This window comes from Dermacentor silvarum, chromosome 4 (assembly GCF_013339745.2).
Source record: "Dermacentor silvarum isolate Dsil-2018 chromosome 4, BIME_Dsil_1.4, whole genome shotgun sequence".
Classification (NCBI taxonomy): domain Eukaryota; kingdom Metazoa; phylum Arthropoda; class Arachnida; order Ixodida; family Ixodidae; genus Dermacentor; species Dermacentor silvarum.
This window is the reverse complement of record NC_051157.2, coordinates 169986195-170000052: the sequence shown is the minus strand read 5'-3', so window position 1 is coordinate 170000052 and position 13858 is coordinate 169986195. Positions and strand designations below refer to the sequence as shown.

Sequence of the window (13858 nt, the reverse complement as noted above, 5' to 3'; positions counted from 1 at the left end):
TAAGTGCTCTATTCGAGTGTGTTTACACCGATGACTTCATCGATGAAGCGGCTTTACGAGTATGTTCGGTTGCTTTCTGTGTCAAGAAGGAAGCCCAGCTTCAGATATGGAACTGAAAATATAGGGCGGTGTTGACATGCAAAACATGGTTTTGTTGATTCTGAGCACAGGTAAAAATAGGGCTTCGTTTAAGATGACGCATGACTCACAGAATGCAAATTTGTTTTATTTGAGCACTACTGTTAAAGGTTTGTGCAGTCTTCTCTACAAACGCAGGACCTTGTGGGAAAGAGGCTTTCTTGAAAGCCTGAGCACACTGTCCAAAGAGCTGGTAAGGTCACCAGCCCAGTTCGCCAGGAGGGGTCTCAGGAACTTTTTTAGAAATGTCTCACATAGCTCTCGACAGTGATAATGGTCTGTTAGACTTTGCACGCCACATGAGTGGGCAAGCCGTGAGGTGTGGTAACACAGCACATGAGAGGAGCTGGCACAGTTTCCCACAGCGATAAACTTCAGCAGACTGCAGAGCTAATTCGACGAAAATACACAGCAGCTTGCATAACCAGACGACTTCAGGTCGCGGGTAGCTCAGTCCACCTTGGTCAAGGCTGAATGTGAATTGATACGCTCCAACCCGCGAAGCATTTCCTTTTAGTCGCACCTTGCATTCACAGCACGCCACCTGCATAATTTCACAGATTCAGATTTCATTAATTCCATAAATTACTTCAACTTGACCATCATTTAAATGGCTAATCATAGAGTAGGCAGGGTCATTGAAAAAAGAAGAGCTCACCTTTTGCTCACAAACGAAAGCCAGGTACCCCGCCATGTATGTGAGCGGTGCGAACTCAAGGTGTGGAGGGACCTCGTCGTGCTTCATCACATGCTGCAACTTCCACAACACTGCCAAGGCTGCGTCCGGTATAGCTGGGTCTTCTCGGTCACCGTCGTGGTTCCAACCTTTCAACGCTGTCTTGCACTCTGAACTTGATGGCGCATTTCCAGTGCTCGCAGCCTGTAAGACCCCGACCTGTGCCCCAGAACGTGGTTGGCGACTGGCACTTTTGCATAAATCAAAACACTAGACACTGCATGAAGCAAACAGCAACCGAACCTTCAGCAACTTCTGCATCAACTCGGTCATTACCGCCATTGAATTGGCAGAAGCAGCTGAACAGACTCTACTGGGTCGCTGTTGAGTCCACGGGTCAGTACATACTTGAAGCTGCAGTTTTTTAAAAGCCAAACAAAAACAAGTATGGTTAACACCTTGAAGTCACGCATCACATTAGCCAAGCTATAATAAGAACGTAAAATGATCAGGCAAATTTTCGCAAAATTTGTGCTTACCCCAGGTCGGTCAGCATGTACTCAACGACGCCAACCGTTGATGTAGTTGTCATTATGGTAGCCTCGTAGGTCTCCTTTGTAAGTGACTGCATACGGGCTTTCATGCTTTCACGTCTCACATTTTCGAGGTAACTGATGAAGTCGACTTCAAGCCAAGCCAACCTATCATCCTCAGTTTTGCTGAATGGCCTTTCCCTCGATTTCCAACCAGAAATGTCATGGAGGTCATACCACAACCCAACATATTTCATAAATGTGATGGTTGACCGACAATCCTGAAATTGCGCAGCCTTCTCATGAGATAGAGGATTTCTCTGAAGGTATTCCAGGATGGAGATTACCGTAGGCGAGAAAAGCAATGTCGCGCGGCGGACCTTCATCTTTTCCAGATTGCTGGGTTCAACATGAGCTCGGCTCAACAGCCGCACTGGCTTTACTAACATATCTCTTTATGGATGTTGTAGAGTGTCTTCAGGAAAACGCCTCCTCTGATTGGCTCAATACTGTCGGACATTTCTCTTTCCAGCAAGTTTGTCCTCAAGTTTTTGATCAGGTGGCTGGGATCAAATGACAAGAACAGAGGCTCGCCTTCGCGCTCTGGATGTGGGACGACATGCTGGAGTGTGTTATCATCGGACAAGTTCCGGAACATAGCTGTGTTGGTTTGGTGGTTGTCAGTGACAATGCGGACAATTCGAAATCCAATTTCTTCAACTGCCTTGATGACACTGCGCATCAAGAGGAGGAGCTTATCGTGCTTCAAATTTCTCGTGAAAAAATACCCTACTTGAATCACATACACTGTTGAGAGTCCACGCAAAACAAAGCAAAGAAGCCTGTTGGCTACCACAGCAGCAGGCTCTCGTGCCTGGCACTGTACATCGACGAGCCCGAAAATTCTATCCACTTGTCGATCATAAGTAACTTTCTGTTGTATTGACATTTCATCAACTATGAGGCTGCAGTATGGCTCTTTATCTGAGAGTAAACTACGTCTTTTCACTTGGAGACGTTCGCGGATGAGTCTGTTTATTTTGGTCTCTCCTGTAGATGACCCAACAAATTTCTGCAGCGTAGACCGACAAGGCAGCCTGAGAAGCTTTCTCGCCCTCACGTGGTCATACCCTTTACGAGACGTTGCCTTCCACAGCACACATTCTCGAACTGTATTCTCTTGCCATGTTGGTCTGGCCTTACTAAAATTTTCAACTTGTTCAACGAGAAACTCGGCAGTTTTGTCGCCCTCCGCTGCTGCTTTTCTTATCTTCGTTATAGACTGCACCGCCCGGTCCTCCTCGTATTGCTTTAGCTTCTCCTGAACACCGTCGCATTTTTTTTGCAGCTTTTGTAGTCGTTCGTTGAGTCTGCTAGCTTGCATTTGCAGGCGGTGCGCGTTTCTCTTGCTATCTGCCATAAAGCTTGTTAAATTGAACGTCGTCTGGCATTCTTGCGCTTTTACACCGCCTTGCACGCTGCTGCCAAGCAGTTTTCCGGACCAGCGACCTCGTCCGCATGCGGCGGCGTTGCGCGAAGCTCGACGTCGCCTTCATTTTCACCCATGTCCGCATCAGATCGGTGGGATGCTTCGTTTTCTGATCCTGCACATAGCTCCTGCAATGAGTCACCTACTTTAGTTATGGCAGTGGCAGGTGCGACACGTACTACAGATCGGCGTTTCTTCGAAGCCGCGGGCAGCATGTATGCAGGGTACGACGGAAATTGGGTCGGCACGGCTGTCGGCTGCAGCACCTTGCGTTTTAATCCTACCTTGTAGTCTTCCTCTTTGAAGTGAATCGAACAAACGACGGCCCTGGAGTTCGGCACCCACTGGCTACCTTTTTCGTAGCCTTGTCGCGAAATGTGTCGCAGCCAGGCATCCCGGAGTTGTTGCTTCGCCGGCAGCTCGTGATAAGAAAGGTCAGAGTTACTCGCAGCATTGGATTTGCATCGCGGCCCACAACAGTTCTTTGGGACTGCATATACCGTGACGCATCTGATAACTCCACGTTAGAAACGCGTAACGAAACAGATGGACTATGAAATAAAAACGTACGCGAAACAGTAACCACGCTACTTCTCAACGCTTGCTTCCCGGCGCACGGACTGCATAGAATAAAGAACCGGACCGCATGGATGCTTCTCTCTTGCAAACGTGCGCCTCACGTTCGCCGATGTGCAGCGCCCCCACCCAAAGTAGCGGCCGCAACTGAAAACTCCGCTTGTCACTCCTCGCCTACTGACGGCGTGTCATGCGGCAGGCCGCACCTTGTTTCCATAGAGCGGCCGTGACCAAGGTATAGACACGTTTGTGCAAGCTCCCTTTTACGCCTGTTCTTTTTTTGGCATATCTCTCTGCATGTTGTAATCACTCTTTCCTCTCCGTTTTGCCACTGAACGAGGACAGCACCAAGCCAGAAATTGCTTGCGTCCGTGTGGATGTGTTTCCGCTTCGTCATCAAAGTGCGTAAGAACCGGGTGGTCTTGAAGTCGGCGTCGTAGCTCATTGAATGCATCTTCTTGTTCACTTAGCCAAATGAAAGGTACATCTTCTTTTGTAACTCGCGTAAACTGCTCGGCAATTTTTGAAAAATTTTTGACGAAATGTCTGTAATAGGCACAAAGTCCTAAGAATCGCCTAATGGCCTTTTTATCTGTTGGTCTAGGAAATTTTTCCACTGCTGTGGTCTTCTCAGGGTCAGGACAGATGCCGTCAGAACTAATCACATGACCGAGGAAAAGGAGCTCATGGAAGCCGAAGTGACATTTTTGTGGCTTTATCGTCAGCTCTGCTGAACTAATAGCGTTGAGCACAGTCCGTAGTCGTTCCACATGCTGATCAAAGGTGGTAGAAAAATCATAACATCATCAAGATAAACAAGACAGGACTGCCACTTTAACCCGGAGAGTACAGTGTTCATCATCCGCTGAAATGTGGCAGGTGCGGAATAGAGGCCGAACGGAAGTACCTTGAATTCGTATAGCCTGTCTGATGTGACGAATGCTGTCTTCTCACAATCTCTTTCGTCCACTTCTATCTGCCAGTATCCGCTTGCGGGGTCGAGAGAGGAAAAGAATTTGGCATCCTGTAATTCAGGGGTTCTCAAGCATGTTGGTCACAGGGAACCCTGCTAAGCTTAATCAAGTGGCAAGGAACCCCCCCCCGCCCTAAGTAAAGATGCTAGGCGTAGCGTGCAACATGTTTGGGGCCAAAGGTGGTGGTGGACAGGCTATTTTGATGGTGGCGTGCATTGCATGTGGTGCAAACTGGGTGCAATCGTCATGAGCCAAGACAAGACAGCATTGCAGCCAAGACATGACGAGAACGAATGAGTTTTCAGAGCATATCGCACGGGGAGACTTATACCATTTATCACAAGAGGTCTTAGAATTAGTGTTGACTCTGCTTTGCGAGCTGCGAAACCTCGTTAATGCGGATTTCACGAGACCGAAAAAAAAATGCCCAATTTGAATTAAACGAATGTCGAATTATCGAGGGTATAAAGAAAATAACAAATGCCTGCTTAGTACTACGTCAACCCGCTTTTATTTACTGAATGAATTGGCAAATCCTGTTTCTATTTTGCACAAAGGCAGTGCGGAAACTGCAGTTCTCGTTCTTGCACCGCTGGGGATGAAACCGCGGCCGCTACCGACGGTAACCTTGCAGTTCTGAAGGCAGGCAGCCGACGCACGCACCAAGAGAAAATGGAACTACCGTTTGCTGCAACAATTGCGGACGAAGCCGCGGTCGCTATCACCGTGTTCATAGATGGCGACTACGCATTTTTTAAGGCACACGGCCGATGCATGGACAGAGTCAAAACGAAACTACTGTTTGCCGCAGCCGCTGCAAACGAAACCGTGGCGGGTACTGACGCGATCATGGATGGCAACTACACAGTTATGAAGGCACGTGGCCAGTCGCCAACGTGGTGTTATGCGCGGTGATCAACGCAAGAATGAAGGCTTTAATGACACAATTAGGTACGAAGCGTTCTGGCATTGCTATCAGGCACGATTGGCTGATGACTATGGCAATGTGGACTTGGCAAGCACGGAACCAGGGTATATTTATCCGTGGCTCGGGGAACCCCGAGGAGGGGCCAGCAGAACCCACTTTGAGAACTCGTGCTGTAGTCTCTCAAGGGTGCCATTGATTCACGAAAGTGGATAAACATCCTGCTTTGTGACGACGTTCAACTTTCGGTAATCCACGCAGAAGCGCAAGGTCTGTTCCTTTTCCTTCACCACAGGCGAAGCCCACGGGCTGGTCGACGGTTGAATTACGTTGTCTCTAAGCATTTCTGCAACTTGATTTTTGATGACCTCTGTCTCCTTCGGTTCTTGGCTCTTGCCACTCGGTAGGGATGCTGGCAAAAAGGCCTTGTAGCTTAGTCGACAATGATACGGTGTTTGGCGATGGATTTTCTCCAGACTTGGGATGACGTTGAGAAACACATGGCAAATTCTCGTATATGGCTTTCTATTTGCTGCTTCTGGGTCGGTGATAGCGTTGCTTCGATGTTGATAGATGCGAGTACGGAGTCTACGTTGTCAGACTTGAGTGGTGCAGCCTCGGAAGGGTCCAATTCCATAATCTGGACATAATCGTTAAGGCGAGCAATGACAGTTTCGTTCGTAACATGCAGGACTTTATTTCCAAAATTAGTGAGAAAGACATTCGAACACCCATCACGCAGCCGAACAAGCGCTCTGGCCATACAGATCCCTTTTTCGAGTAAGAGCCCAGTGTTACTGTCTGCTATTCCTTCATAGTCGCTGTATACGATGCTTCCTACGGCGACAGCTATGCTGGATCTTAAGGGTATCGTAATGTGGTCGTCTATAATCTGCAGCGCATCGAATTGCTCTTCACACTCAAACGTCGCGATGGCGTGCTTTGTTGAGAACGACACAAGATTCCTGCAAGTTGATTACTGCTCTGTTCGCTTGCAAAAATGTTCATTCCAATAATTAAATCGCTTGAGCATTCTGACAGGAGAATGAAACTAGCAACGTATGTGAAGCCGCATATTCCAATTCTAGAAGTGCACCTGCCCACCAGGTCGATAAGGTGTCCTCCGGCTGTTTGAACTTGCGGTCCTATCCAAGGAGTCAGCACTTTCTTCAGTCTTCTGACAAGTTCTTTACTCGTAACTGAATGGTCTGCGCCTGTGTCTACTAAAGCAGTAATTTTGTAGCCGTCTAAACCACACACAAATCGGAAGTAACGTCATTGTTTCCGCAACTGCTCTCACGTCAGTCGTTACATTTCAGATTCAGCGCTGGAGGCTCTGTTGTTGCGTCAACAGCGGCCTCACCTCCACAGGTCGCCGGTATTAGTTTTCCCGACGCGGGCTTTGGGAACCTTGCCTCGGAGAGCTTAAGGGTGGACGTGGGCTCGGTGATCGATACCTCAGCGGCATTGTTGACGGAGGTTGATGTTGCTGTGAAGTATTAGGGCTTTGGCACGTTGACAAGTACTCCCGTATTTCAAAAGGGAGTTCCCCATTTCTTGGGCAAGGAGCGTTTACGGAAAAACCCCGAAGTCCCGCTCTGCGGTATTCACACATCCGGTAGAGCTGACCAGCTTCGCCGCAGTGGTAGCACAGTGGGATCCTATCAGGAGTGCGCCATATGTCAGCCTCCCGGAATCTCGTCTCGGGCGGAGGCGGCGTGAACCGAGGTTTGGGTACATGAGTAGTTGCCGTGACGAAAGTACGTCAAGGCGGTTCCTCTGGGTACATTGGCGTACGATACTGTTGGCTGTACCGTTGACGACGCTTGTGGCTTTAGTGGAAGGCAAATGTAGGAAATAACAGATGCTTTGCTCTTGCCCCTTGTATTTTTTATTTGCTTTGATATATTATGACATAAGTAGCTCCTAGCTGGTGGGATAGGTGAGTAAATTTGTGAAGGAGCATGAAACATGCTATAAACTATATATAAATGAAATAAATATGTGCTGCTGTGGTCTGTCTATCTGTTAATGGTTTCATTTTTAAAGCGCCATAGAAATGTGAGAAGTTGTACAGGTAGGTGAATAATTCAGTTAGCACTGGGGCAAATGACACGAAGCAGTGACAGCCACAGGAAAGGCTCAAGTGTGACTAGTATTTTCTTCAGCGATGTGTCAACTTATACACTAGGAGACTTAAGAGGTATCAGACCCTTTTGGTGCTTACAGATGGAGCTCCCCAAATATTTCCGGTCAAGTGCTTTGCAACAACAGAACTTACAATAGCCTGCAACTCTATAGAACTCTCCTGCTGGCACCAGTTTTGCTGCAGAGCAGGAATTTTTGATAAGTGAGTTCTAAGTACAGCTAGAAAGGTACATGAGCTCTCAACGCATGAGCACTTTCAGTATATTTGAATGCATCAAGCACATCTGCCTGTGGTATAAGACAAAATACTTTTTTTCTTGACTAACTTGACTGTTAAAAATGCAGGACTGGAAGTTTTCTGGGGTCATGGATGCACTGCTGCCTCAGTGCGGATAAAAGGGTCTATAAAGCAATTCTAAAAAGAGGGCATGATGATTTATTTCGTCAAGCCCTCTCCTACCCTTGCGCTTTTGACAGTACATCAGTCTGAACGTCAAAAGCACTGTGGTAAGCAGCCGGCCTCATGCCATGATCATGCCTTATCAGTGAATACGTGACGGTCAAAGTAGTCTTTCAACAGAAAAATAAACCCAACTTTGAATAAAGAAATTTAGTGGACAAAGAACAAAAAGAAGCTAACTTTTGTGACACAAAACACAAAATCGTACACATTGGTTTAAGCACATGCTTTAGAGTCAACAATGTTAACCGGAGTGGCATTGGAACGGTCTTCTAGTATAACGAAAGGCAGTGCAAAAAAAAAAAAATGGGACACGTCGCTTGAGCGACAACGGCAGTTACTTGTTCACAAGCTGAAACCATTTTTTCCATCTTGTCTTACCAGTGTCGAAGCCAAATTGATCGATAATGCGAAGCAAAAAAAAAAAATCTGCGGAAACCCACAACGGGTAGGGCAGTAATGAACAAATTAACATTGTGACATTGTTCTCTAAAACAACAAATTGCTGCAAGCAAACCATATGTGTAACTTGGAAAGAAATAGCCTTCCAGTTGAGTTGAAATTCGTGCTTGTCCGGGACATCTCTTCCTGTTGTGGATTTCTGCAGAATTCTTTTGTCAAATTAGAAATTGCCGTATGAACAAATATCGAAACAGAAATATTGACCTTATTTTAATAATACATTTAATGCAAATCTTGATTCCTGAATTGTTAGGGTGGTTTTGTGATATCTGTGGCACCAAGTGATGATGCCTGTGCGCTTGATGAGTGAGAGAGCTTGCTTTCTTTTTTGAGCCGAAAGTCGATATCTCTCGCCAACCTCCACAGTGTTGTTTTTGCTCATGCCCGGCGAATTGTCATCTTCGTTCACTGTGTTCACAACGCTGTTGAAAGGAGATCTCTCGTTCCACTTGCGTGTAATGCAACTTTAGTTGGATGGCGTTGTCAAACTGTTGTACTTGACATAGCAAAAAATGGATATTTTCCGTAGCACTGTTGTGTATTGGGCATGGCGGTATGCAAACTTGATTAATATTTTAGCACAAGCAACCAATGACAAAAGATAGATACCACAGCGTATATTGTGATGTCTACGTTTCCCTTTTGTCCTTGTCTGCTTGTGGTAAATTGTTATCCAAGTTAGATATTTTCACCTGGTGAGCTCATTTTTTTGGGTCGCAAGCCTGCCAGAAAAACATCTTTTACCTCGTAATTGTATGAGAGGACACTCCTGTCTGCTCAATCACAGTTGCGACAATTTCATGCGCACACTTCTCAGAGAAGTGCTTAGTTCTGCTCGCGTGCACGTTGAGGATCACCTGCTTACTGTCTTTAGAAATCTTCTTTAGAAAACTTAAAAACAAAGAACTGATCAGCGTGCTTGCTGGGATTTCAGGTGCGGCTGCAAAAAGCTGGTACGGACGAAACTAAAAATGTCAAGAAGTCCTCTGTTTTGGCATGCAGGAAGCATCTCTTTGAAGAAATAAAACGCAGATGTTATTTCATGGTTTTATCGGCAAACATTTACTATACTAGCTTAATTATGTGCTAGTTTTTAATTTATTATTCTGATGCACTACATTATGTTGTAGACTAGCATTGTGAACAGTCTCCTTATCTTTGGCAACGTTGCCTCCTCTGTATGAAATGGGGTACATGTCAAAGGAAAAAGTAGACAAAGACTTTCTTGAGTGTCAGCCTATTTCGCAGCTTTCTTTGAGCTGGTTGATGCGATCGAAGCCTTACATAATTGGGTAGCATCTAGAAGCACAAACAAGGTATGGCAGAACTCGCTGCATCTTTGTTCTTTAGTTACACATTTTTTTTTAAGGATTGTCGGCCATTGTCAACAGTGTCACTGGTTTCTTGTCTATCCGTTTTACTGCTACCACATACATCCTATGGTTTTGAAGTTGTACCTTTCCTGCTACATTCATTCTTTTTTTCATGATTGCAGGAAGTTCTTTTGTGCCGATTGCACAGTTCCAACTACGTAAACGCCTTTCTTTCGTGAGCATTTCTGTCAAACCGTACTACTGCGAAAACGTCAAATGAAATAACAGGTTGTGTCTGCGACAGGTTGTTAATGAGGCTCATCACAACATGCTCACCAAGTTTGAAATGTGACTGCTGCTGTCCGTCAGGGTGTAACCCTGTGCATATATCAAATTTCAGTAGTATAACTTAACTTGTTGAGTCTTGAAGATGCCATACCTTATATCTAGGGTTGTTCGTTTTCTGGTTTTATATTTTTTTAAATTCGGGGGGTAAAATAGGGTGCTGTTGTTCCGAGCATGCGTCGTTCGCGTAAGACAATCACTTTCTAGATAGCGCCAGCAGCATTGTTTTCACAGCTGTGGAAGAAGACGACGACGGGGAATGCCTGAGCAGTGGCACGATTGCGTCTGTGGGACCACGTGACGTTTGCAATCAACCCAACGAGAAAACTGTCCGTGTGTCCGTCCTTCCTGTAAGACGATCGCTTTCAAGATAAGAGCCAGCAGCAATGCTGAAGTACTGGGCCATGCTGCTCACTTTGCGCTTCGATAGTGTCAATAAATGTTTGCCAAGGACTCCAATGCATGACCACGCATTTCCAAGGGCAAGTCTTTCCAGTATGTGGCGATCAATTACTGTTAGTGCTGGGCAGTTAGGAAAAATGCTGCCGAAATGCTTGTGTACAAGTGCTTGGTGTTTGCACACGTGCCTATATGTCTGTGCACGTCATTCATTTCGTCATTCTCTTGGAAACTTGGCACAGAAAAGAAGTCCTAATTAAGAGGACTGATGCTTCAGCTTTTGGTGTCTCCTTCAGGAGACTGTCGTAGAGCAGCTGGTGTGTGGGGACACGGTTGTTTGGGTGCTTCAATGTTGTGCTCTTGAAGTAGATCTGCTCGAGGCCCGATGTTGATGGACATACTTCTGGTCCAAGAACAGTTGGAGAGTCTGGTCTCTATTCATCCTGGTTTGAATTAGCAGCACATGTTTCATGCTGAAGTGTTGGGCCATGCTGCTCACTTTGCACTTCGATGGTGTCAGTAAAAGTTTGCCAAGAGAACTCCAATGCCTGGCCACGCATCTCCAAGGGCAAATCTTTCCAGTTCGTGGCGATGAATTACTGTTCGAAACTTGGCACAGAAAAGTTGTCCTAATTTAGAGGACTGATGCTTCAGCTGCTTTCGGTGCAAAAAATGAAAAGTAAGACGGTGATAATTTGAAAAATCAAAGGAAAATGACATTCACCCAATCGTAGCAATTGCTACAAAGGGTTGTTGTAGCAGTTCCTCCCAATCCACCCAATCGTAGCAATTGCTTAGAGTTGTTGATGAATTTGACTTCGCCCTGCCATCTGCTAGCCGCCTGGTTAGCAGATGGTAGAGCAGCTGCCCCGGAATGGCAGTGGTCCCGGGTTTGAGACACAGTCCTCCTCTCAATGTTGTATCTAAAACCGGATGAGTTCAGGTCATGCTGAAGGGGATCCAGTGCCAAATAGAACAGGAATGATGAGATTAGGTCACCTTGCTTTATCTTCCTCTCCACAAACACCTGAATCCTGTCTGTCTGGCCTCTATAGGAATAGGTAGTGGATTGACAAAAGTATTGGTCAGCAATTGACAACACGTAATCATTGTGTGCCCCTCCCTTCCATAAGGATGCGAGAAGCGTGTGGTGACTAATGGAGTCCAAAGCTTTTCTCAAGTCTAATGAAGCAGCATAAAATGCCGATTGTAGCGTTTGGTGTGCTTCATTATACCTTGCAACAATAGAAGGCTGGACTGTGCCGCCCTGTCTCTCAAAAAGCTACCTTGAAGTGGGTGGAACTTATGGTGAATTCCAATGGCGGAGTCGGAGCAAGTTTTTCTGCTCGTTTCGGAGCAAGTTTGTTCCAATGACAGAGTGAAGGCGAGAGTAAAATGTTCCAATGAGAGAGTCGGAGTGGATTCAGAGCGGGAGTGACTCCGTGGAGCAGGAAAAGATGCTCCGCCAAAATCGGCGGCGTGGACCGGAACTCTGCGTGACGCATTTCCTTTACCACGTTTGTCCGCAAGAGGGGCGCAGCCGCTCGCGACTCGCGATGGTAATGGCGGACGACATGAACGGCTCGGCTAGTTTGGCAGAGCGTGCGGCATTGCTTCTGCTACTCGATAGCGACAGCTCCGAGTCGGAAAGCTCAAGTTCCGACACGAGCGATTTCTCGGATAGTGACAGCGATGCTGAAACTGCCGCTTATGAGCGGGAATTCGACAGGATGTTCCGCATTCCCGCGAATAGACCCAAAGTAGTGAGCTTCATCGAGGACGTCCTTCAAGTTGCGAAAACACCTACCATGTTTGTCCATATCCTGCGTGCTCACCATAGCAAACAAAAGCTGTTGCACGCTTAATTGGCAAGATATCCATTTTGCAGTTTTAAGCAGCGGGTGAACGGCGCTGTAAAGCGCCGTTCACCAAGACAAGTCAAATGATCGGTGCGGCGGTGCTGGGAGCAAACATCGGAAGGGAATGACAACACGCAAGGTATCCTGGGTAACTTGGAGCCCGAAGGATAGAACTTCCGCTTCCGCCTTGCTCCGGCGGCGCAGGTTGTGTTCCAGTCGCGGATTTGGAGGCGTTGCTCTACGCCAGAGTCGAGTGCTCGCTCGCGGAGTCCTTCGGCTGCTCCGGCTCCGCCATTGGAATTCAACATTAGACTTGTCCGGCAATCGGCCAGCAGCATACAGTCGTACAGTCGTATTAGCACTGAGGAGATGGTGATAACCCTCAGATCCGAGAGGGACATGGCATCTGTGCACTTATGAACGAATACCGTCTTTGCAAGCCGAAGCTCATACGGCAAATGCTGAGTGAGCCAATTGTTGACTGCCAATGCCAGCACTGCTGGAGGCATTTTTCACAATTCATGCACTGATAGCCCGTCCGGCTCCTGAGCTGAGTCCGCCCTCATTTATTTCAGTGCTGCCACAACCTGTCTCTGGAAAACCCAGGGCACTTCCTAGGTAGGGTGCCCTTAATGCTAACATCTGCAAGGAGATACACCAGTGAAAATGGGATCAATGGCCTCGAGTATACTTAACTCATTGGGAACAAAGTATGTGTGACCAATTTTTTTATTTTAGGTGCACAATGTTTGGTTAGCACACAGAGAATTTTTTCAAACTTTACAGTGTTGAACTTTTAATAGTACGCTGAGCTTTTTCCATAGCAAAACAAACATTGCTCCATGCTGCTACCTAGATACATGAAACTGGTGAAGCATCCGTGTTTCAAAGAATTGCACTTCACATATGCCCACATGGACCTCTTCTGGCAATAATGGCACCGCAGTTGCTTTCCGAATAGGTGGATAACAAAATGACGATGTCGTCAGCTAGCGAGTTCCGGTTCGAGGGTTAGCGATTCTGTTGCTTCATTCAGCCTTATCAGCAGTTTCTACAGTGTGATTTCCCGCTGTTCGCAAAAAAAAACACGCTTCAGCAACGTGATTATGGTTGGCTGCTCGGCATTAGGGTTCGTGAACTCTTCCGTGAAAGGGGGAAAAAAATGTTTCGTTTTCCATGGAATGAAGCGCACAAACGTAAATGGGCAGTTGCTGTCCAACCGGCGACCGTGAACGGCGAGCTGTGGGTACCGAACGTAGGAGCCAGAATATGTGAAGATAATTTCGTCACAAGCAAGTGTTTTGGCGAATAACTTCGTCTACTAACTTTCTTGTACAAATACCCCCTTTTTAACAATCAGTTAAATACACACAGGTGCACCCAGCAAGAATTCTCAGCACATTGATTATATGCCGTCTTCATTCCGGCACAACGAAAAGGCAACTGAGGCTGCACAAAAGAGGGAGGAGAGGTAACCTCAAAATAATTCGTGCACTTTTCAGATACTTAAATCAGTGCTTTTCCTCTGCAGTTATACACGACATGCACCTCTTGAGAGAAG

The 13858-nt window shown here is 46.6% G+C and overlaps 1 protein-coding gene and 1 long non-coding RNA gene across 2 annotated transcripts; one reads left to right on the top strand and one right to left on the bottom strand.

The window, feature by feature from the left end:
* Window positions 1–2811, bottom strand: LOC125944842 (uncharacterized). Its single transcript, XM_049666209.1, has 2 exons — window positions 797–2811; window positions 1–682 (listed from the first exon to the last, which is right to left on the bottom strand). Exon 1 carries the CDS (start codon window positions 2765–2767, stop codon window positions 1790–1792), a length of 978 nt encoding a protein of 325 aa, XP_049522166.1. The 5' UTR covers window positions 2768–2811; the 3' UTR covers window positions 1–682; window positions 797–1789.
* A 168-nt stretch (window positions 2812–2979) lies between these two features.
* Window positions 2980–13520, top strand: LOC125944843 (uncharacterized). Its single transcript, XR_007466546.1, has 3 exons — window positions 2980–3402; window positions 11077–12833; window positions 12904–13520. It is a non-coding gene; the product is annotated as an uncharacterized LOC125944843 (long non-coding RNA).
* Window positions 13521–13858: the final 338 nt, after the last annotated feature.

Excerpts from the sequence above, each read along its gene's own strand:
- LOC125944842 (XM_049666209.1), bottom strand. The coding sequence starts at position 2,767 with ATGGCAGATAGCAAGAGAAACGCGCACCGCCTGCAAATGCAAGCTAGC.